At 42.5% G+C, this 23,330-nt stretch overlaps 1 protein-coding gene across 1 annotated transcript in view; it reads right to left on the minus strand.

Moving 5' to 3' along the window:
- The window catches only part of ACOT9 (acyl-CoA thioesterase 9), a 42,162-nt gene that overhangs the window by 8,624 nt on the left and 10,208 nt on the right, over window positions 1-23,330 (minus strand). The window contains exons 5-15 of the mRNA XM_079765739.1: window positions 21,555-21,725; window positions 21,275-21,312; window positions 14,390-14,473; window positions 13,386-13,489; window positions 7,324-7,397; window positions 3,140-3,207; window positions 2,567-2,678; window positions 2,062-2,152; window positions 1,806-1,891; window positions 1,051-1,138; window positions 755-905 (exon numbers count right to left, since the gene is read on the minus strand). Of these exons, the coding sequence (XP_079621865.1) occupies window positions 755-905; window positions 1,051-1,138; window positions 1,806-1,891; window positions 2,062-2,152; window positions 2,567-2,678; window positions 3,140-3,207; window positions 7,324-7,397; window positions 13,386-13,489; window positions 14,390-14,473; window positions 21,275-21,312; window positions 21,555-21,725 (1,067 nt within the window). The remainder of the gene's footprint in view (window positions 1-754; window positions 906-1,050; window positions 1,139-1,805; window positions 1,892-2,061; window positions 2,153-2,566; window positions 2,679-3,139; window positions 3,208-7,323; window positions 7,398-13,385; window positions 13,490-14,389; window positions 14,474-21,274; window positions 21,313-21,554; window positions 21,726-23,330) is intronic.

The raw sequence follows: 23,330 nt of genomic DNA on the forward strand, positions 1-23,330 counted from the left end.
TAAAGAGGTGCTCAGTGGTTTGATTCCCCGTCAGGGCACATGCCCAGGTTGTGGGCTCGATCCCCAGTAGGGGGCGTGCAGGAGGCAGCTGATCAATGATTCTCTCTCATCATTGATGTTTCTCTCTCTCTCCCCCTCCCCCTCCTCTCTGAAATTAATAATTATATATATATATATTTAATATAATCCTACCTAATAATACACAAATATGCAAATTGACCATACCTTCACTATACCCACGATTGGTCAGGAGGCGCGGGGGGGCAGGACTCGGGGTGGCCGTCTGTGCCATGGCTGTGCTGCGGCACAGAAGGGGCCGGGGCCTCTGGGGCAGCGAGCTCACGTCCCGCCGCGGACCATCAAAAGCGTGGGAGCTGGGTGCCTGTCCGCTCCGGCACCAGGCCTTTCAGAAGCCTCCCCCGCGCCAGAGGCTTCTGAAAGGCCTGGTGCACCAGCAGACAGGCACCCAGCTCCCCTGTGATCGAAAGCGAAAGCGTGTAGGGGACCCTACACGTGCATGATTCAATCATGCACTGGGCCTCTAGTATAATATAATAATATAAATATATATATATTTAATATAATATAATATAATATAATATAATATAATATAATATAATATAATATTTATTTCTTTTTAAAGATGTGCTCTTGAGTTAACAGGCATCAGTGTGCTCCCTACAACAATTTGAAAGGAGAAAATTTCTTGAAAAGTTCCTGCCTTTGTTAGGGACACGCAATCCTGGCTGCTTACCTCCATATGTTCTGGGGAAAACCAAAGGCACTTCATTCTCCGACATGAAGGTGAAATGAAAGACATTGGTGGTTGTGTGTTCTTTATTGTGCAGAGAGGCCACTTCGCTGTGGACTCTGACTTGAATGTAGTTGCCTTGAGTAAAGCAAACCTAAGAGATTGTAGACACGAGGGAGCCCATCACATTGGGAAGGGGGAGCAGGCAGTCACAAGAGAAGCAATAGCTGTAGGATATCAAAACTTCTCTTCTAGGCCCGAATGATCGTAAATTGTATTTTATCTTGTCGCGCACCTACCTGGGAAGACAGAAACAGCAATGATCCAACCTCAACAGGTTTCTGGAACATGATGTCATCCACCGCCACTACAAATGGTCGGGAACCACTATTGGGAGAGGCAGAATTTGGGGTCAAGTGTAAAATTCAGATGCTCTCTATTTTTCCCCTAACAACTGACGGAAGCGAAATTTAAATGATCAAAGAATAAACCTAGAGAAGGGGAAAGCAATCATACCAGCAAGGAATGGTAAGACACATCACTGTGACCAGATCAGTGCCGAAGTCACTGTATCTTTTCCCTTCAGCATATTGTCACCTCCCTTTCTCATAGGTCTTTACAGGCAGGCCTCGGAGATATTGCAGGTTTGGTTCCAGACCACCGCAATAAAGTAAGCAATGAAATAAAGCGAGGCATAACCGTTTTGCTGGTGGAAGGTCTTGCCTTCCATGTGTAAAAAACACATCTGTGGAGTGCAATAAAGCGGAGCGCAATAAAACGAGGTATGCCTGTAATGTGCTAATTTACCTAGTCAGAGTAACAGACTTCTAAAATGAGGATCAAACCCAGCTGGTATGAGTGTGACATTTATTTTAAAAACACAACAAATTCCCCAACACATCCAGACTGGTCCAAAATGTTTCATTTCAGTGGGCTATTTCTGGAACACACCTGTGCCTTTTTTTCCTCCGGCGTATTAAAAAAAAAAGTTTCATTTCAGTGGGGTAGTAAAAATTGCTTCTCAGAAGTCAATACTACCTTAAATCTAACTTACCCAAAGTTACAAGCAGTAGCCCATCCGAGTTCGTATGCTTTCCTCATAAGGAAACCACCAAAGATCCGATTGAAAATATTCCTCTCCTATAGGGCATAAAATGAATGATAGGAAATACAAGCTCATGGCCACACGCATATACAGAACAAAGGAATTAACAATGCCAAAGAACAGAGGCCAGTTTAAAGATGTCATATCTTAGATGAATATCATGGATGCAAGTTATCCTATTCAGATTTTTCACCATATCACATACCTGAGGGTGGCAAATTTCCAAGCTCTTCAGTTTTGATTTCTCCATCCATACTGCATTAGGGGGCAAAACTCGACTTTGAAAACTTATAGTCCTATGCAAATAGAGAATCAGTAAACCCTGTTAGGGCCATGGTTTAGCTGCTAAAAAGGAAAATATTTGCAAACAATTTCCAATATGTTCAGGCAAGCCCGGCTATGGAAAACACCAAGGATGAATGCATTCCTAATGTGGAATCTCACCAGCCTAACTTACTTTTTGTTTCAAAATATACTTTTTTTATTTTAAAGAGAAAGGGAGAGGGAGAGAGAGAGAGAAACATCACTGATGAGAGAGAATCATTGATCGGCTGCCTCCTGCACGCCCCCCCCCCCCCCCACACACACACACACTGGGGATCGAGCCCGCAACCGGGCATGTGTCCTGACAAGGAAATGAACTGTGACCTCCTGGTTCATAGGTCAATGCTCAACCACTGAGCGACACCGGCCGGGCCAGCCTAACTTACTTTTGATCCAGTGTGTTAAGAAACATCTCATGGATGGTCATCCTCTCCTCAGCACTGGGAGCCATTTTCAGTAACGACATGGAGCTGAAGGCGACCCTTCTCCCCTTGTTCACTGAAATATGGGACAATAAGGAACCATGGTGTCAGGAGGGTCACACTGCACACTGGGGTTTCTGAACTGGGCTGTACTTCCAGACTGTAACAATCCCCTTGGGAATTGTCCATACATCTCACAAAAACTTTGTGATTCTTTGCCAGCTCAGTGTAAAACCAGCTATAATCATCCTGACCTAGAGCCCCAACCAAGTTATTACATTAAAGATACATTTACCATTTCATTAACAATGAGAAAAAATTACTTCAATTAATAAATATTGGCTGATCGATAAAACTGTTCAAAGTATGAACTTCATGGAACAAAAAATAAGGTATTTTTAATTTCAGTAAATTCTTGGAATGAGTAAGACACCTGACTAATATGAGGAGTCCATGCATACTCTTAAACATAATCTCTTCTGCAGTACAGTTAATGTGCTTTTAAAAGTTTATCTTATAATAAAAAAATTGATATACATTCTCCTTGTTTAAAGAGCGCTTCTTCCTTAGGGCCTTCAGGGATGAGTGGATTTACAAATGCCGACCTAAAGAGAAGAAAAGAGTATAAATTAAAATGTTATTATCTGCCCTAGCCAGTTTGGCTCAGTGGATAGAATGTTGGCCTGTGACTGAAGGGTCCCGGGTTCGTTTCTAGTCAAGGGCACATGCCCAGGTTGCAGGCTTGATCCCCAGTGTGGGGCGTGCAGGAGGCAGCTAATCAATGATTCTCTCTCATCATTGATGTTTCTATCTCTCCCTTTCCCTTCTTCTCTGAAATCAATAAAAATATTTTTTAAAATATTCTTTAAAAAACAAGCAAACAGCAAAGACTTGAAAACTAGTGGGTAATAGTTAATCTTCCATTTTTATTAGAGAATAACATTTTTAAAAAATATATTTGATCGGCCTTCTACATGCCCCCCACTGAGGACTGAGCCTGAAACCCGGGCATGTGCCCTGACTGGGCATCCAACTGTAACCTCCTAGTTCATAGGTCAACACTCAAGCACTGAGCCACACCGGCAGGACTTTGCTGTTCATTTTGAATAATGCTGACTGACTGCTTCACACAAGGACTCGGGAACAACAGAGGAGGCTTCTGGTTACAGGCCCATCTGCACAGTAGAACGTTCACATTGTCAAAAGGACGTAGCTGCTTGCCAACATGTTTCACCTGATCCTAATCATGAGGAAGCAGTCAAAGTCGGTTGCAGAACATCCTGGCAGGGTGACTAGTTTAAAGAACCATGGTAACCAACTGCAATACATGATCCCTGACCAAATCTGCCTTAGGGGAAGAAGCCATAAAGGATATTTTAGGGACAATTGGCAAAGTTTGGATATGGATCATATATTGCATAATACAATTATATCACTGTTCAATTTCTTGGGTATAATAAAAGCATTGAGGTTATGTAGGAGAATTATCTTTTTTTTTAAAAATATATTTTATTGATTTTTTACAGAGAGGAAGAGAGAGGGATAGAGAGTTAGAAACATCGATCAGCTGCCTCTTGCACACCCCCTACTGGGGATGTGCCCGCAACCAAGGTACATGCCCTTGACCGGAATCGAACCTGGGACCCTTGAGTCCGCAGGCCGACGCTCTATCCACTGAGCCAAACCGGTTTCGGCTAGGAGAATTATCTTATTCTTAGGAGATATATGCTAAACTATTTATGGGTGAAACAGTCTCAAACTTTCAAATGATTCCGGGGGGAAATGTGTATGTATATTTATAGAGAATGGGAAAATAGGTTGGTGGCAAAACATTAACTGGCGAATTTAAGTAAAGGGTATATATAAGTGTTCGTTGCATTATTCTATTTTTCTGTAGGTGGCAACTTTTTTAAAATAGAAAACTGAGCAAAAAGGAACATAGTATTTCACTGTGGCAGAATCCAAAAGTTTGATGAAACAACAATGGCAACAAAAGACCTGAAATGGCAGTTTGGGAAACTGAAATACATCAGCTGGGAGAGGAACTTCAAGTAATGCCCCCCAATGCTGGCAAAGGAGCCCCAGGCCAGGCACCGGAGCAGCAAGCAGGTCAGCTGGGGAAGGTGGGAGGACTGAAGCTAGATGGGTGCATTCTTCGCTCAGACCAGTCGCCAAGGTATTTTTCAATCTTATCACATTTTCCATGTCAGCTTTCCACGCAGCAGAAATGACTTCTCATTGCAAACTCCTCACTCAAGTTTCTAATACAAATTAGACTCCCCAAGGGCCTCTACACAGTCCTGTACAAACAGCAATCCTGTAACTCTCTCCCACCCTACTCCCCCCACACAATTAGATGGTTTTTCTCAGTTTGAAGACCTTGGGTGTAACTGTTGTTAGGAACCAATCAATCAATTTAAGAGAAAAAAGATAAAGTAGAAAGCCAAATAAGTTAAGGCCTGTACAATTAAACTTGAAAATGACACTATAAACTCATGAGGTTGTTTATTTATTTGCTTTATAATATATACCCAAGCTCTGCCCACTAAAAAGGCCTAGACATGATGATAAACTAGTAACAGTACAGTTCTAGTGCCTAGATTTTGGTCTCAAAATACCAGTTCCCACTAAAAGGAACCCCAGGACTCCTGGGGGAAATGGCTGTTTCTAGGCCTGGGGCAGGAAATGTGTAAGATGAGCCCAAGATATCTCCTTGCACCAGAGAGCAGGCAGGTATCAAAAACCAATGGGGAAATGTCAAAAGGGCTTATCACAGGAGGCAGCTTAAAGGGGCTCCCACTGACCAAAGATAGTATCCTCTGAGCAGCAAGAGCACTGGCTACAATTCGTGGAAATACATTTATATGTTAAAATCCACGCATTCACAAAGATATTGTTTTTTAAAGCCAAAATAGTAGAAAAACCATGTTGTCACTAGCTAATTAATCAACTCATTCTTTTGCAAATGTGTAAGTAAAAGACAGGAATGAAACATTCATCTTGACTTCCCTTTACAAACCAAATTGCCCTAGTTGGTAAGGGACAGCTCTTCTTTACAGAACTCCAGCTAATAAATGTTGAAAGAATGACAGAACTTGAGAATCCTTTTACACTCCCACATGATTAAAGCAATGATCAACAAAGGGCATTAAGAGCCCTGGAGAAAGACTGATGGGGAGCTAGCTCTGTGCAGGATGGCGAAGTATATATACATTGGATATACCCTGCCCTGTAGATCATTGCTGATCATAAGCGGATAAACTGAACTTGACAGTGGCAAGATCAGGTTATCACTACTTGAACCCACGCGTCAATCTTAGCATCGCTAGGAGGGAGACCATCTATACCTCCTTCTACGATGCAATACAAGACACGAGATACACAGCATCACCCATGAAGTGCTCGCACCCAATAAGCTGAACCTGAGTCTAATCAAGGCTCTAGCTCTAACTTCAGTTTATAGAAAATACTAGAAATAGAGAAACAAGTCCAAGAAAAAAATACCATGAGGAAGCAATGAGACAGATCCAGAAAATTGGACATTGTCTAGAACAGGGGTGGGGAACCTTTTTTCTGCCAAGGGCCATTGGGATATTTATAACATCCTTCACGGGCCATACAAAATTATCACCTTAAAAATTAGCCTGCTATATTCGGTCAAACATTTCATTAACTCACCCCTAATGGCTTGGCAGGGCCAAACCAAATGATTTCACTGGCCTTATATGGCCCGCGCGCAGGACGTTCCCCACCCCTGGTCTAGAAGAACCCATCCGGCCTTTCAAGAGTTGATAAAACAATAAGGGGGCATTCAATGATGCTAACATTTTGCGTCAACAGCAGCTCACCTAGTGAGTGTTGATACTTGGGGTCTGAGTGGGGGGAAAAGAGGGGGACAGTGGAGACACACAACTATTCTGGATTTAAACAACCCCTAGAGACCGCACAACTAAAAGCCATAAAATTGTACACTTTCAATGGGTGAATTCTATATGTGAATTATATCTCACTGAAGCTATTGACCAACAAAACAGGCTTACGAGACATAAAAATCAAATGCAATATGTGGACTTTGTTTGTATCCTAATTTGAACAGATCATTAAAAAGATATTTGGGGAAAACTGAATATGAACTATTGGAATATACTAAGGATTGACTAGTATTTTTGTTAGGTGTACTAATGGTAATGTAGTTATTTAAGAAAATATTCTCATTTTAAAAAATATTTTAATACATATTTTTTATTTCAGAGAGGAAGGGAGAGGGGAGAGAGAGAGAGAGAGAGAGAGAGAGAGAGAGAGAGAGAGAGAAACATCAATGATGAGAGAATCATTGACCAGCTGCCTCCTGCACACCCCCTACTGGGGATTGAGTCCACAACCCAGGCATGTGCCCTGATCAGGAATTGAACCCTGAGCTCCTGGTTCATGGCTTGATGCTCAACCACTGAGCCACATCAGCCAGACAAAAATATCCTCATTTTTTTAAGAGATGCCTAAACTAAAGTTTTTAGAGGTGAAATGTCATTATGTCTGGGATTTGCTTTAAAATATTATAAAGAAAATAATATACTAAAAAAAACAGATGAAGCAAATATGGCAAAAATATTAAAACTCAAGTGTAGGTGATGGGTATATAGACATTCATTATGCTCTTCTCTCTGGTGTTGTGTATCTTTAAAATTGTTCAAAATAAAGAATTAGAAAAAAAGAACAATTACCCCTTATTTTCAGAATCACGGGCCACCATTACAAATGTTGCTTCCAAAACAGGACAATATTCACTGTCTTGTAACTAAAGAACAAAGGAAAGAAAATGCAGATGTAAAAAATGCATTTCCTGGGAAGACTACTACAATTCTAACAGATAGTGTGCATGCTTTGAGAAAGGCAGCAATTAGAAAAAGAGGAGAAACTGTGGTGCATTTATACAATGGCATACTATGCAGCTATAAAAAAAAGGTTCTCTTAACCTTCGAGACAGCATGGATGGGCCTGGAGAGTACAGTGCTAAGTGAAACAAGCCAGTCAGAGAAAGACAAGTATCACAGGATCTCACTTATATGTGGAACCTAATGAACAAAATAAATTGACGAACAAAATAGATCCAGAAACATGGAAGCATGCAAGAGACTGACAAACCTCAGAGGCGATACGGGGTGGGGAGGGGGAGAAGAGATTAACCAAAGAACTTATATACATATATGCATAGCCCATGGACACAGACAACAGTGCGGTGAAGGCCTGGGGTGGGGCAAAGTCCGGAGGAGGGAAGCAAAGGGGGAGAAAATGGGGGACATCTGTAATACCCTCAACAATTTTTTTAAAAAAAGAAACAAAAGGAGAAGTGCATTCATGAACCACCAGCTGCTGAATTGCCAGGCACAGAACTAGGCTCTGTGTGGGGACAGCAGCGTGACCAGGAACCTGTGGTCTAGCAGGAGAAAGGCACCCAAAATTCCAAACAGTGCATTGCGGGAAATGCTGGGATGGACATGAGCTAAGGCTGCGGAGCTGTGCCTGACTGGGCCCCAACGACAGGGGTCACAGAGGGACCTTCTACATCATCGTTTCACTGTCCTGCTTCAGACAGAAGTCTGGCTTTCTCCAGGCCTACCTGCCCTCAAAATGGCACACAGGGCCAGGTGGACCTCCCGCCACTCTCCTAGACATCAGCGTTTTCAGGAACCTCAGTGTGCCAACCACCAGCACGTTTAGGATCCCTTAGCTGAGCAAAGGGGCTCCCAAGAAGGAATAAGATCAGTGACAGCCCTAGCTGGTTTGGCTCAGTGGATAGAGCGTCAGCCTGTGGACTCAAGGGTCCCGGGTTCGATTCCGGTCAGGGGCATGTACCTTGGTTGCGGGCACATCCCCGGTGGGGGGTGTGCAGGAGGCAGCTGACTGATGTTTCTCTCTCATCGATGTTTCTGGCTCTCTCTCCCTCTCCCTTCCTCTCTGTAAAAAATCAATAAAATGTTTAAAAAAAAAAAAGATCAGTGACAAATCTGTGGATTAAGCTAAATACTTACAATGCACAAAAGCCTTTGAAGTTTTAAGGTGTTTCTTTATCCCTGGGAAGTCTGTACTTCCAGGACAATCATATCATAAAGTCCCATCATAACCTGAGGGTCCATTCAGTTCCTTCCTCATCACTAACGCCTGTTTGGGCCCTAGTACCTTCCACCTTGACTTTCTTCTAGCATCTGCTCAAAGCCTGTTGGCCCTGTATATACAGCCCTCCACCACAGAGCCCAATTCCTCTCCAGCTGTTCCCAAACAACTTCTTCATACCCGCACCTTTCCCCCTCCCCGCCAGCCACGGCTAACCACTTGGAGGCCCTGGAATGGGCCATGCTGTTGAATACCTCTGTTCCATGCCTTCGCCTGATGCCTTCCTCAGGGCTACATTCATCACAACCACCCTTCCCCGGCCCAGTCAGCAAACACTCATCCCTTCTCCCCAGACACAACTCATCATTCCCTCCTTTGTTTGCCAGCTAAATGGAAGGTCCTCTCCCGACAGTCGTGCTCACCCCTGTAGAGTTATTTGGAAATGGGTAGGGTTGTCACATGACTCAGGAGACCTTACTAGCGGGATGGGGGTAAGCAAGGAGCTGAACAATTCACAATGCAGGGGAAAGTCCTGCCGAACAGAGAATTCCCCCACATATAATGCCAATAGTGTCCCTGTCGAGAAATGCTGCATAAATACTTAATATACTATACCACGATCATTTCTTTAAGTGGCTGCCTCCCCAATGCATCATGAGTTCCTTGAGGACAAAGGCCATTTTCATTAACATCTGTACCCTAAGCACTTAGCACCAAGACTGGCCCCCAGCAGATACCTGATCAATGACTGCCAATGTATGAATCGAGGCAGGGAATTATTGAAGACTGCCAAAATATAAACTCCAAGGAAATGGAACTGGGTTTTGCTCACGGCTGTATACCTAACACAGAATGGCAGGCAATAAATGATTGCTAAGTGAACTGTTAAATGAGTGGACGTCAGGAAGTGGGCTTGGTGACTCACACCCACATCCTGTTGTTGAGAAGCATATGACCTAGTAGAAGAGAAAACATGTTCCTATGCAGCTCTGAGGAGCAGAGATCAGCAGGTCAGAGAAAGGGTTCTGAGGAAGGCATCATGGGAAGGAACAGGTATTATGAGCTGGAGGACCAGGGAAGGATTAGAGGATGGAGTGACCTGGAAGCACAAGTGGAATGTGGATGTGCAGAGCCAAAACACAAGGATTTCAGGAAAAGGAAAAAGCATAAGCAATGATACTCAGCCACTTTCTTCCTGTTTAAATTATGGTTTATTATAATGAACACCTACTAGCGCCAAGTATCGGGAATGCAAAAATGAACAACTCCCTACTCTTAGGATGCTCAAAGTGTCTAGCCGTGAGCTCTAAGAAGGTATTTAAATGATGTTGGAGCTAGGTTCTGGAGACCCTTGGATCCTAACTCGTCAAAGGAGTTTAGACTTTAATGAGCAGATAATGGTCAAGGTTTTTGAGAAGGAGAGTGATGTGATTTAAGATCAGCTTTGGAAGGCCTGATAAAAATGTATAAAATGAATAGAGGGTGAAAACATGCAACAGGCAGGCAGACTAAATGAAAGACAGTTCAGGTACTCACACGGAGGCAGTGGGGGCTTGAACAGAATACAGGGGCCAAGGGCAAGAGGGAGAAAGGACCCTGGGGAGTTGCGGAGGGCGATGAATTTGTAAAACTTGGCAAAAGGCTGCACAGGAAAGGGAAAAATTTAAGCTATCACAAAGGTTTGCAGCTGGGAAACCAGGAGGATGACAAAGGGGAAACACTGAAGGAAGATCAGGATTAGAAGCGAAGCTGACACTCAATTTGAAACACACTGGACGGGAGGTAGCCAGAGCCCGTGTCGGGGGAGATATAATAGGTACTTGGCAAGTTAGGTCTGAAGGTCAAGCCCAGAACAGGGATTTGGGATCATCTCCATAGTAACAATAATAAATTAGCATTATTGTCAACATGTGATTAGTAGTTACTGTGTGACAGGCAACGTAACAAGTTCTTCATATGGGGGGCTGTTTTCCATTTCATCTGTACCACACCATATAATATGGTACTGCTACTGCTTCCATGTTGCACTTGAGAAAACAGAGGCTCAGAGAAGGTGATTTACCCACAGTCATGTGGCTAATAAGCAGCAGAGCTGGGGTTTGAACCTACATACACCCAAACCGGAGGCACCCATCATCAAGCTCCTCTCTGGAATGGAAAGGACCACTCGAGTCATGAGTTATTAGGCAAAATAGCCAATGAGAAATGAAATTTTTTTTTTAAAAAGTTCGTACTTGCCTAACACTGATTTTCATTGGTTCTCTCCTCCCAATAATCCTTGTATCTCTTTTTCAACTGACTTGTCCAAGATTCAAATTGTCAAGATTCCCTAGAATGCTGGTCCTATGCCAGCAATCTGCTGCACGTGACACTGAGCAGGCTAGGAATCAACCATGAAGATTTAAAAAGTGTGTGGACAGCTGAAACCGGTTTGGCTCAGTGGATAGTGCGTCGGCCTGCGGACTGAAAGGTCCCGGGTTCGATTCCGGTCAAGAGCATGTACCTGCCAAAACCGGTTTGGCTCAGTGGATAGAGCGTCGGTCTGTGGACTGAAAGGTCCCAGGTTCGATTCCGGTCAAGGGCATGTACCTTGGTTGCGGGCACATCCCCAGTAGGGGGTGTGCAGGAGGCAGCTGATCGATGTTTCTCTCTCATCGATGTTTCTAGCTTTCTATCCCTCTCCCTTCCTCTCTGTAAAAAATCAATAAAATATATTTAAAAAAAAAAAAAAGAGCATGTACCTTGGTTTCGGGCACATCCCCAGTAGGGGGTGTGCAGGAGGCAGCTGATGGATGTTTCTGGCTCTCTATCTCTCTCCCTTCCTCTCTGTAAAAAATCAATAAAATATATATATATTTAAAAGTATGTGGACAAATCATACAGCATCCCCAACAACTTGATGGTGTTTTGTTTTAAAAACAGTACTACTGTCAGTTACAGCTGCACTGGAATTACAGAATCCAACCGCTTACATAGAGCATCAAATACAAAACTACTTAAGCACTAGCTGGGTGGATGAGTTAGTTGGGGCACTACCCCATACACCGAAAGGTTGCAGGTTCAATCCCCAGCCAGGGCGGGTATGGGAGGCAGCCAATCCCACATCTATGTTTCTCTCTCTCTCTCTTCTCCCTTCCTCTCTCTCTAAAATCAATTCTAAAAATCATATCCTTGGATAAGGATTAAAAAACTACTTAACTATTTTTGGCAAATAACTATTGATTTTTTTTTATTATTTTTTTTTTTAGAGAGAGAGAGGAAGGGAGAGAGGCAGAGAGAAACATTGATCTGCTGCCTCCCATACATGCCCCAACCGGGGATAAAACCTGCAACCTAGATATGTGCCCTGACCAGGAATCAAACCCACAACCTTTTGGTGTGTAGGATGATGCTCTAACCAACTGAGCCACCCGACCAGGGCTTTGACAAATAACTTTTTTTTAACAAATAACTTTAATTACTGCAGAGCAAGCTTCAAGCTTTTTCCAAAAGGTGAAGTATTTCAAAATTCCATAACAGAAAAAAAAAATGTATCTATATAACAGGTCTAAAATAAATAAATAAATAAATAAATAAATAAATAAATAAATAAATAAATAACAGGTCTACTGAATACCCTGGCTAAACTAAAAGTCATTCTTAAATAAGTTTTCATAATGAAATCTTAGACATATGCTGAATTATTTGATTTCTGTGCTATTATCCCCCTTTGAGGTAGTTTTCCTTGTCAAATTTCTTCATTTCTTTATAGTAGCTATTCTATGTTTTGCTCATTAGAGGTTCCTAACTGCTGTGATAGTCTAAGTGTCTGTTCTGGGTTAAATTGTGTCCCCAAAAATATATGTTGAAGTATCTATAAACATGCATTTATTTGGAAATAGAGTTGTTGCCGATATAATCAGTTAAGATGAGGTCATACTGGAGTAGGGTGGGCCCTAATCCAATATTATTTTTTTTATATATTTTATTGATTTTTCACAGAGAGGAAAGGAGAGGGATAGAGAGCTAGAAACGTCGATGAGAGAGACATCGACCAGCTGCCTCCTGCACGCGCCCCCACCGGGGGATGTGCCCGCAACCAATGTACATGCCCTTGACCGGAATCGAACCTGGGAACTTCCAGTCCGCAGACCGACGCTCTATCCACTGAGCCAAACCGGTTTCGGCCTAATCCAATATTATTGATGTCCTTATAAAGAGAGGAGACACAGATGCACAAGAGGAAATGCCATGTAACGATGAGGCAGAAATTGAAGGGTTACAGCTCCAAGCTAAGGAATGCCAAGGACTGGCAGCAAACTACCGGAAGCTGGGAAGGAGCAAGGAAGGATTCTCCCTTCCAGATTTTAGAGGGAGAATCCCGCTGAGACCTTGATCTTGGACTTCTATCCTCCGAAATGGTGCGAAAATACGTTTCTGTTGTTTTATGCCACCTGGTTTACAGTATTTTGTGATAGCAGCCCTAGGAAACTAACACCAAATAATGTGTCGGTCTTTGTCCAGGAGGAGGATATTAATAACCCACCATCTGTGTGACCTGAACTTCCAATAGTTTGTCTAGAAGTGGTGGGCTACATACCTGTCTATGGACACACAGCTAAGTAAGCTTTCCTTTAACTAAGACTAGTGGGTTGTATTGAAACAAGGGGGCCATCTTTAGGCGCTTACACACCTGGAACATTTGCATCTTCGCTTCCATAGATGTCTTCCCAACCCAGCTAACATGGCCACTGAACTTGATGTCCCGTTCTGGGCTTAGGCTCTTCTTACACATATCTGCAAAAAAAATGAAATCCATCTGAGTTCAAATCATACCCAAACTTTCCTGTGCTGCAAACGGAGAATTAATATTTGGTAAATTCCATTTCGTTGGAAATGTTGGTAAGTTCCACTACATTTCCTGTCTTCCAAAAATAATGATTTTTTTGACACACAAAAGAAATTTGTCTTTTTTTAAAATATATTTTTTATTTATTTCAGAGAGGAAGGGAGAGGGAGAGGGAGATAGAAACATCAATGATAAGAGAGAATCATTGATCGGCAGCCCCCTCACACCCCCTACTGGGGATCGAGCCTGCAACCTGGGCATGTGCCCTTGACCAGAATGGAACCCAGGAGTCTTCAGTCCTCAGGTGACTCTCTATGCCCTTAGCCAAACCGTGACCTCCTGGTTCATAGGTCGACTCTCAACCACTGAACCATGCCAGCCAGGCTGTATGTCTTTTTTTTTTTAATGTAGACAATGTAAAGAATATAAAAAATAAAACTGGAACCACACAAAATCCTTCAACCTAAAGATGATTATAATAAATATTTTGGTATATAGCATTCTAGACATTTCCACATGCATAAAAATTCCCCCATAAAATTTTAATCTCAATAATATCTTGTAATTAAATTGGTAGTTACAGAATAGTCATGGGGATGTAAAGTACAGCATAGGGAATACAGTCAATAGTATTCTAATAACTGTGCATGGTGTCAGATAGGTACAATATTTATCAGGATGATCACTTACTAAGTTATATAATGTCTAATCACTGGGGTGCACACCTGAAACTATATAATATTGTATGTCAACTGTAATTGAAAAATAAAAAATGATTTAAATTTTAGAAAATAATGTCTTGTAATTTTTAAGAATTTAAAGTATGCATAGAAAATAATATCACTTACCGATTTTGTCCACCAGGGCTGTAACTATCGATAAAGGAGACATCTTAGCTTCCTGAACTTTGGTGTGCATGTAGCAAATAAGAACTGCAGGAAAACAGAAGAGAACCAAATAAAAGCAAAGCAGAATTATTTCTCAACATTTACAATTCACTCCTGAGATCTCGAAAAAGTCTTATCTTGTTTTGAAGACCCAACCCCCCATGCCCCACTGGTGGTCTTATCCTATGACCCAAGACTTTTATACATTGAAGAAATCTGGGGACCCTCTAATCTAGCTGTCCAATCGGTTTTAGATTTGGTGAGGAAATTGAAACCCAAAGCACAGGCCCACCAGGTGGCTTGTCAGCACTCCAGAGAGACACAGTGCCTAAGTCAGAAAAAGACCCCAGCACACAAGTCTGATGGCATCAAACATCTTCAGAAAAGAAAAGCAATCACAGGGACTCGGCTCCCAGTTTTCCTCCTGACTCTTTCTTAATCATAAAGCAATGAATTCACTCAGAGTTATCCCGCCTTCCCCATAATACCCTGTGGTTATCTGTATACTTTCCATCACTCAGCAACCACTTGTATGTGCCAAGTATGGTTCTATGCACCTTACAAATATCATTATACTTCTGTGTTTCGTGGCCTCCCTGCTTCCTCTGTGATTCATTCAAATGTTTACCACCAACAGCACTGGGTGTGTGCTCAATAAGTATTTGCTGTGTGACAATGAATTTTCCATCCATGTACCTGCTAAAGGATGTACTGGGGGAATGAGAAGCTAAAGGCAAAGAAACTCCATTTAAAAGCCTCTGTGGTATCCCCCGCAAAAAACCATATTCATCTAAGAAGCAGTGGAAATGAAGAGAACAAAAAAGATCCAAGAGCTAAAAAGAAGGGAGACTTGACTAAAGCCAGGTTTCCAGCTGGCATGAATGAAGATGGTATACCATTCACTGAAAAAGATAATACAGAAAGAAGAAAGGGCTGAAACCGGTGTGGCTCAGTGGATAGAGCGTCGGCCTGCGGACTGAAGGGTCCCGGGTTCGATTCCGGTCAAGGGCATGTACCTTGGTTGCGGGCACATCCCCAGTAGGGGGTGTGCAGGAGGCAGCTGACCGATGTTTCTCTCTCATCGATGTTTCTAACTCTCTATCCCTCTCCCTTCCTCTCTGTAAAAAAATCAATAAAATATTTAAAAAAAAAAAAAAGAGGAAAGGGGGCTGTTTTCCACATGTCGAATTCGAGAAGCCTCTGGCCCATCTACATGAAGATGCCCAGGAGATAGGACAAACTGGTCTGGAACTCAGAAAAGTAGGCCAGGAAATGTACCTTCCTAAGTATTCCCCATACTGATATCAACTAAAGCCTGAGGAGTAAAGGAGATGATTTTCTAGAGAATGTACAGATAACCAAAAACAGGGCAGAAGACAAAGCCCTGGGGGTAACTGATATTTAAGGGATCAACAGAGACAGAGGAGCATACGCAGGAGAAGAGGAAGGAGCAACCCAACAGGAGGAACTGGCAGTTGAGCCCAAGGACAAGTCTGACAGCAGTAGGAGCCACAAAGGAGTTGAGTAAGCCCTGAAGAGTAGATCATGCAATGAGGGTGCCAACGGAGAGCTTGGCAAGAGCAGTTCAATGGCATAAGGAGAAGCCAGAACATGGAGGGTTGGGAAATAACAGGAGGTCAGGAGACGGAGTCAATAAGAGCATACGATTTTTTCTAGTTCTTTCCAGAAAGTTAGCTCTGAAGTGAGAAAGACAGTTGGAGAGTGTTATAGGGAAGTGAACTTTGCCTACTTTTCATTTTAAGATAAAAGAGACTTAAAGACGTGATAAGGCAAGTTCCTTGAAGAAATGGAAGGAATAGGATCAAGTAAACAGGTGGAGGGGATTGGCCACCAATAGGAGGTAATGAGGAAAAAACAGGGCAGTGGCAAGGAAGTTTGTAAATTTATTTTTTTTAATATATTTTATTGATTTTTTACAGAGAAGAAGAGAGAGGGATAGAGAGTTAGAAACATCGATGAGAGAGAAACATCGATCAGCTGCCTCCTGCACACCCCCTACTGGGGATGTGCCCGCAACCAAGGTACATGCCCTTGACCGGAATCGAACCTGAGACCCTTCATTCCGCAGGCTGATGCTCTATCCACTGAGCCAAACCGGTTTCGGCAGTTTGTAAATTTAGGGACACTTATGTAAATCAAAGTCAAACATGTGTGTGTGTAATTTTCTTAAAGGCCATTAAGAAATTGTAACCTGGTTTATTTAATCTGAAGATAAAAGTAGCTAGGTATAAGCCTAACAATGGGCTTATGTCTATATTTTTTAAGTTATTAAAGCCTTTCTTTAAACCCTTTCCCATAGTTCAATCCACAAGTCATTAGTTAGGAGTAAACAAGGTGGCCCAGAGCAGGGTGTTGAAAGCCAAGTAGGGTCAGGAGGACATGCAGAGAGGTAACAAGAGCGATGGCCCAGCATGGTGACTCTGAGCACAATGAGGACAGTGACCTGCAGAAAGGGACTTGCATGGAGTAGACCCCAGTGAGGGGAGCAGCCACGAGAAACTAGGGATGGCAGAGATGTGACATTGGCTACATCCAGGGGAACCGATCAAGTAAGTAAAATATTAAAGATAATGGAGCCAGTTGGAGAAAGCAATTACAAATATGAAAAGGAAAGAAATCAGAATGAAACTGTGGTGTGGAACTGAACTATCAGTATGAACCCATAGTTTTCACAGAGAAACAGACAGATAGATAAACATAGGTAAATGTGTGTATGTGCATACATTCCCCAGCTCATTCAATGAAAGGGCATGGGAGCAGTCATACCCCAGCAGCAAAGATCACTCCCCTCCCAGCAGCCAGATCTTGGTTTCTAAATATCATTCTCCAGCCCGACCGGTGTGGTTCAGTGGTTGAGCATCAACCCAAGAACTAAGAGGTCCCCGGTTCGATCCCTGATCAGGGCACATGCCCAAATTGTGGGCGCAACCCCCACTAGGGGGCATACAGGAGGCAGCCAATCAATGATTCTCTCTCATCGATGTTTCTATCTATCTCCTTTCCTCGCTCTCTAAAATAAGCATTTAAAATAAATAAATAAACATCATTTTCCATTAAAAAGAACCAGGGCTGATTCCAGGACTGGGGCAGGGAAAGTAGAAATGAACCTAGAACATCTTGCCATGTCAGAAAGACAGAAAGTGCTAAAAAAAAAATGATAGGGACACATCAAGAAAAACCCACAAAAGCTAGCTTGAATGGATTAGGCCAGTCGTGGGACAATTTGGGTATCCAAACAGGTGATAGTACAGGTAACATATTATAACCCAATCAATAAAATAGGAATCCCTGAGTCCATATTGAATTCATTTTCTCCTTCTTTCTCCTTCTCCTTCTCCTTCTCCTTCTCCTTCTCCTTCTCCTTCTCCTTCTCCTTCTCCTTCTTGGTTAATCCTCACCCGAGAATATTTTTCCAGTGATTTTTAGAGAGTAGAAGGGAGGGGGAGAGACACAGAGAGAGAAACATTGATGTGAGAGAGACACATCAATTGGTTGCCTCCCACATGTGCCTCAACCAGGACAGGGGATAGAGCCTGCAACCGAGGTACGTGCTCTTGACCAGAATCAAACCCAGGACCTTTCAGTTTGAGGGCTACTGTTCTATCCACTGGGCCAAACTGGCTAAGGCCATATGGATTTTAAAGTAATAAGTTGAAAGTCTGATGAGGATTAGGATATTTACAAGGTCCCAAAGTACCTCCCTTCAAGGTACTTATTAGTTACAAAGGGGAAAAGAGTAACTTTCCAGGGAAGAAGCCCGGCAAAACCACCTTCAATAAGGAATCAAAGTTAACATCATGGTAATGGGGCAAATCAGAATCATGTACCACTTGATAAGACGCAGTAAGAATACAGCATCCCTTCTGTGACATTCCTGCCAAAGATGCACATCCTCAATCTAATCTTGGGGAAGCATCAAACAAACCCAAATGGAGAGACATTCCACAAAAGAAGTGGCCTATAAACTTCAAAAGTGTCAAGGTCATAAAAGTCAGAGGAAGATTAAGGAACTATTCCTGACATGACAGCTAAATGCAACATAGGATTCAGAGCTGGATCCTTCCACTATAAAGTCCCATGGGTGAAAGTTGAAGGGCATTGAAGAACTAGACAATCTAATGTACCAGTGTTAACTTCTTGATGTTGATGGTTGTATTGTGGTTATGTAAGAGAAGGGCCTTGTTGGTAGGAAACAGACATGAAAATATTTGGGGGTGAGAGAAACCAATATGGCGACATAGGTAAACACCTAAACTGCTGCCTCGCACAACAATTTCAAAACTACAACTAAAAGACAAAACAGACATCATCCAGAACCACAGGAAGGCTGGCTGAGTGGAAATTCTACAACGAGAAGGGAAGAGAAAAGCACACTGAGACTCAGAGGAGCTGCAGAAGTAAAGTGCAGAGGTACAGAGGCGCGTGAATGTGGAGAGGGCTGGCAACTGAGTACGCGGCTGGCTTTTTCAAGCGGGAGGGAGACACAAGCTCCTGACTGCTCTGAACTCCAGTTCCAGGCGAAACTCTGGGGACCCAGACTCATACGGGGAGAAACTGGACTGTCTGGCAGCGGGAGGAACTTGAGGACAGCTTTCTCTCAGAGGTGCTTGCAGTGATTACCGAGGGACACTGAGACCCGGGGGCCAATTAGGGCAGGGCTGACCGGAAGCCATTGCTGTTTGCTCCACCCTGAGACTCCGCCCCATCCAAGCTGTGCACAGAGGCTTTTGCATATGAATGGCCTGGTCCTTTGAAATGTAAACTTACCTAACAAACTGCAGCTAGTCAGAGAGACCCAGAACATCCAAAAGAAGGCCCAAGGCCACACAGCAGCTTGCATTGCTTCATAGCTGGGCCTCATATGGGCACCTCTAAAACCCAAACAAAGAAGAGGAATCTGCAGATCTCTCCGTAGCTCCTGCTGGGTGGCCTCAGGCAGAGACTAAATTAGCACCTCCTTGGAGATCCAAGAGCCAGTGTACCCAGGGGTTAGAGTAGGACCATCCAGATTACAACTCCTCAGATCCATAAGGGACACACTCAGGGGCAGACTCAGTGAGCACCAAAGCCCCACTGAAGCAAGTCTTGCTTCGTAGAGTGTCTCCAGCACAGAAGGTCTCCCAGCATAGACACAGCTAATCCTCACAGCCAATTGTCCTGGAGGTCAACTCCTCCCAGTGATACCAACAACAATCAAGGCTTAACTACAACAAGACTGTACACACAGCCCACAAAGGGGTGCACCAAGAGTGTGCACCTCAGCTAACTGGGGAGGCTGAGCCACTGGGCCCTATAGGACACCTAGCACACAAAGACACTCTATCAATTCAGGGAAGCAGCCAAAATGCAGAGACAAAGAAACAGGTCACAAATGAAAGAAATGGAGGAAAGCAAACTACTGGATATAGAGTTCAAAACCATGGTTATAAGGTTTTTCAAGAATTTTCTACAAAAGGCCGATAAATTTAGTGAGACCCTCGAGGATATGAAAAAGGAACAGCTAGAAATTAAGCATACATTGACTGAAATAAAAAAATAATATACAGAGATCCAACAGCAGACTAGAGGATCGCAAGAATCAAGTCAAAGATTTGAAATACAAAGAAGCAAAAAACACCCAACCGGAAAAGAAAAAAGAAAAAATAATCCAAAAATATGAAGATAGTGTAAGGAACCTCTGGGACAACTTCAAGCATACCAACATCCGAATTATGGGGGTGCCAGAAGAAGAGAGAGAGCAAGATACTGAAAACCTATTTGAAGAAATAATGACAGAAAACTTCCCCCACCTGATGAAAGAAATAGACTTACAAGTCCAGGAAGCGCACAGAACCCCAAACAAAAAGAATCCAAAGAGGACCACACCAAGACACATCATAATTAAAATGCCAAGAGCAAAAGACAAAGAGAGAATATTAAAAGCAGCAAGAGAAAAACAGTTAGTTACCTACAAGGGAGCACCCATATGACTGTCAGCTGATTTCTCAACAGAAACTATGCAGGCCAGATGGGAGTGGCAAGAAATATTCAAAGTGATGAATAGCAAGAACCTACAACCAAGATTACTCTACCCAGCAAAGCTATCATTCAGAATTAAAGGGCAGATAAAGAGCTTCACAGACAAGAAAAAGCTAAAGGAGTTCATCACCGCCAAACCAGTATTATATGAAATGCTGAAAGGTATTCTTTAAGAAGAGGAAGAAGAAAAAGGTAAAGATAAAAATTATGAACAACAAATACATATCTATCAACAAGTGAATCTAAAAATCAAGTGAATAAAAAATCTGATGAACAGAATAAACTGGTGAATATAATAGAATCAGGGGCATAAAAAAGGAGTAGACGGACAATTCTCGGGGGGAAAGGGGTGTTGGGGGTGCGGGAAGAGACTGGACAAAAATCATACACCTATGGATGAGGACAGTGGGGGGGGGGGATAAGGGCAGAGGGTGGGGTGGGAACCAGGTGGAGGGGAGTTATGGGGGAAAAAAAAGAAAAAAAATATTTGGGGGTGATATGCATATCAGCAACATACTCTTCCATGATTCAGGGAAGAACAATTCTTTGTACTTGTTTGCAACTTTTCTGTAAATTTAAGACTTTTTAAAAAGTTATTAGAAAGGAGGATTAATTAGTTTCTAATTGATAAGTAGGAATCTACATTTTTGGGGAAATTATGCCAATTCAGAGGTAGTAGCTGTTTTTTTCTCCTCTTTTACAATAGTCTCTTCTGTGCAAGTTAATAAAAAATAATCCCTTTCTAGCCATAGGATTCAATGTATTAGTCTAAGTATGTATTTCAAAATACTAAAATAATACCAGTACCTCCTAAGCTGTCAAGATCTTCAAGAATCCTGCCAAATCTGTGAAATAAAGAAAACGGAATTAAGTGAAAATAATTTCTGTAGAAATAAATAGCACACTTTGGGGTGATGAAAACGTTCAAAAATTAATTGTGGTGATGGCTGCACCACTCTCTGAATATACACAAAAAACACAGAATTGCACACTGTCAATAAGTGAATAGTATGGTGTGTGAAGGATATCTCAAAGTTGCAATAAAGAAAGGAAACAAACAACACAAATAAAAAGAGTGCTATGTTACCTTACGGTGTTTTGAACAGTCAAATATTTCTCTCGTAATTCAGGCTGACTGCCCAAAGGCAAGAGAACTTCAACGTAACTGTCCTTCATTCTCCTAGGGGGCAGTGCTTCCTGTGACTTCGCCAAAAAACTACGAAGTAATTTTCTTTCCTCCATTGCTTTCATATGGTCTCTGAGAAGAAAGGACAAAAGCTTCATGAAACACAGGGGCAGTGCTGTCCCACAGTCCCAGCTGTACACAGGCCAGACAGGCACCATCAAAGGAGGAAAGAGAAGGTCTGGGCCTACCTCATCTCCTCTTCCTTCCCTCCCTTCACACCTGCTACTGAGTGAAATTAAAATTTTCTGTTAAAACTTCTGAGGCTTGCCCTAACCGGTGTGGCTCAGTGGATAGAGCATCGGCCTGAGGACTGAAGGGTCCCAGGTTCGATTCTGGTCAAGGGCATGTACCTTGGTTGCGGGCACATCCCCGGTAGGGGGTGTGCAGGAGGCAGCTGATTGATGTTTCTCTCTCATCGATGTTTCTGACTCTCTATCCCTCTCCCATCCTCTCTGTAAAAAAAATCAATAAAATATATTTTTTAAAAACTTCTGAGGCTAGTAGATAAGAAAAACATACTTATAAGTGATATGGATATACCCAAATGAACCATATAATCACCCTCATCAAAAAGTATATTCAAATAATAGAATATCTGAAATCAAAGTAAAAATAGAGAGATGGACACAATGTATATATATATACACAGGTTAAAGAATGACATGGCCACTGAATTCCATATTCCCATTTCTCTACTTGACAGTTCTCATATTCCCTGTGCCCCAACTCTCTTCTCTTCTTTCCTCTCCCTCTCCCTCTCCCTCTCTCCCTCTCCCTCTCCCCCTCTCCCTCTCCCCCTCCCCCTCCCCCTCTCTTTCTCCCTCTCCCTCTCCCTCTCCCTCTCTCTCTTTCTCTCATCAATTTCAGGAAAAAGACAGCGGAGGAATAATGAAGTATATCCAAAAGAGGAAAAGAGGTATGGAAAGCAGAGCAAAAGGTAAAGCGGAAGAGAATATGAGAAGGAGACAGAAAGGGAAGAAAAGAGATAATTAAGGTGAAGAGAAGAGAGAAACAAGGGAATAGGAAACTAAAATGTTTACAATATCATTAAATAAGATATCTATTTGCCCTAGCTGGTTTGGCTCAGTGGATAGAGCATCGGCTTGCAGACCAAAGGGTCCCGGGTTCGATTCAGGTCAAGGGCATGTACCTCGGTCACAGGCTCCTCCCCGGCCCAGGCCCTGGTTGGGGCTCGTGCAGGAGGCAACCAAACGATGTGCTTCTCTCACATTGATATTTCTCCCTGTCTTTCCCTCTCTCTCCCATTCTCTCTAAAAATCAATGGAAAAATGTCCTCGGGTGAAAATTAAAAAATAATAAAATAAGATGTCTTTTTAAGCTTCACTTATGAAGTACTTATTATTACCAGAAAAGTTTAGCCTGCAAAAAAAATATAGGGGATAGAGGAATAAGTTAAATGGCACCAGGTAAATCCAGAATGTGGACCATTCTACAAGACAAATGGCTTGGCCTCTTTAAAGTCAAGTTTGTGGTGATTAAAAAAAGGGACAGAGGGATAACTATTATTCTAGATTAGGGGGAGACTAAAGAGTCCTAACCACCAAATGTAATATGCAATCCTTTATTGGATTTTGATGGTTTGTTTTTGTTTTTTGTTTTTTAAATGTTTTTATTGATCTTTTTTTTAAAGCGAGGAAGGGAGAGGGATAGAGAGAT

The sequence above is a fragment of the Cnephaeus nilssonii genome (assembly GCF_951640355.1).
Source record: "Cnephaeus nilssonii genome assembly, chromosome: X".
NCBI classification, from domain to species: Eukaryota; Metazoa; Chordata; class Mammalia; order Chiroptera; family Vespertilionidae; genus Cnephaeus; species Cnephaeus nilssonii.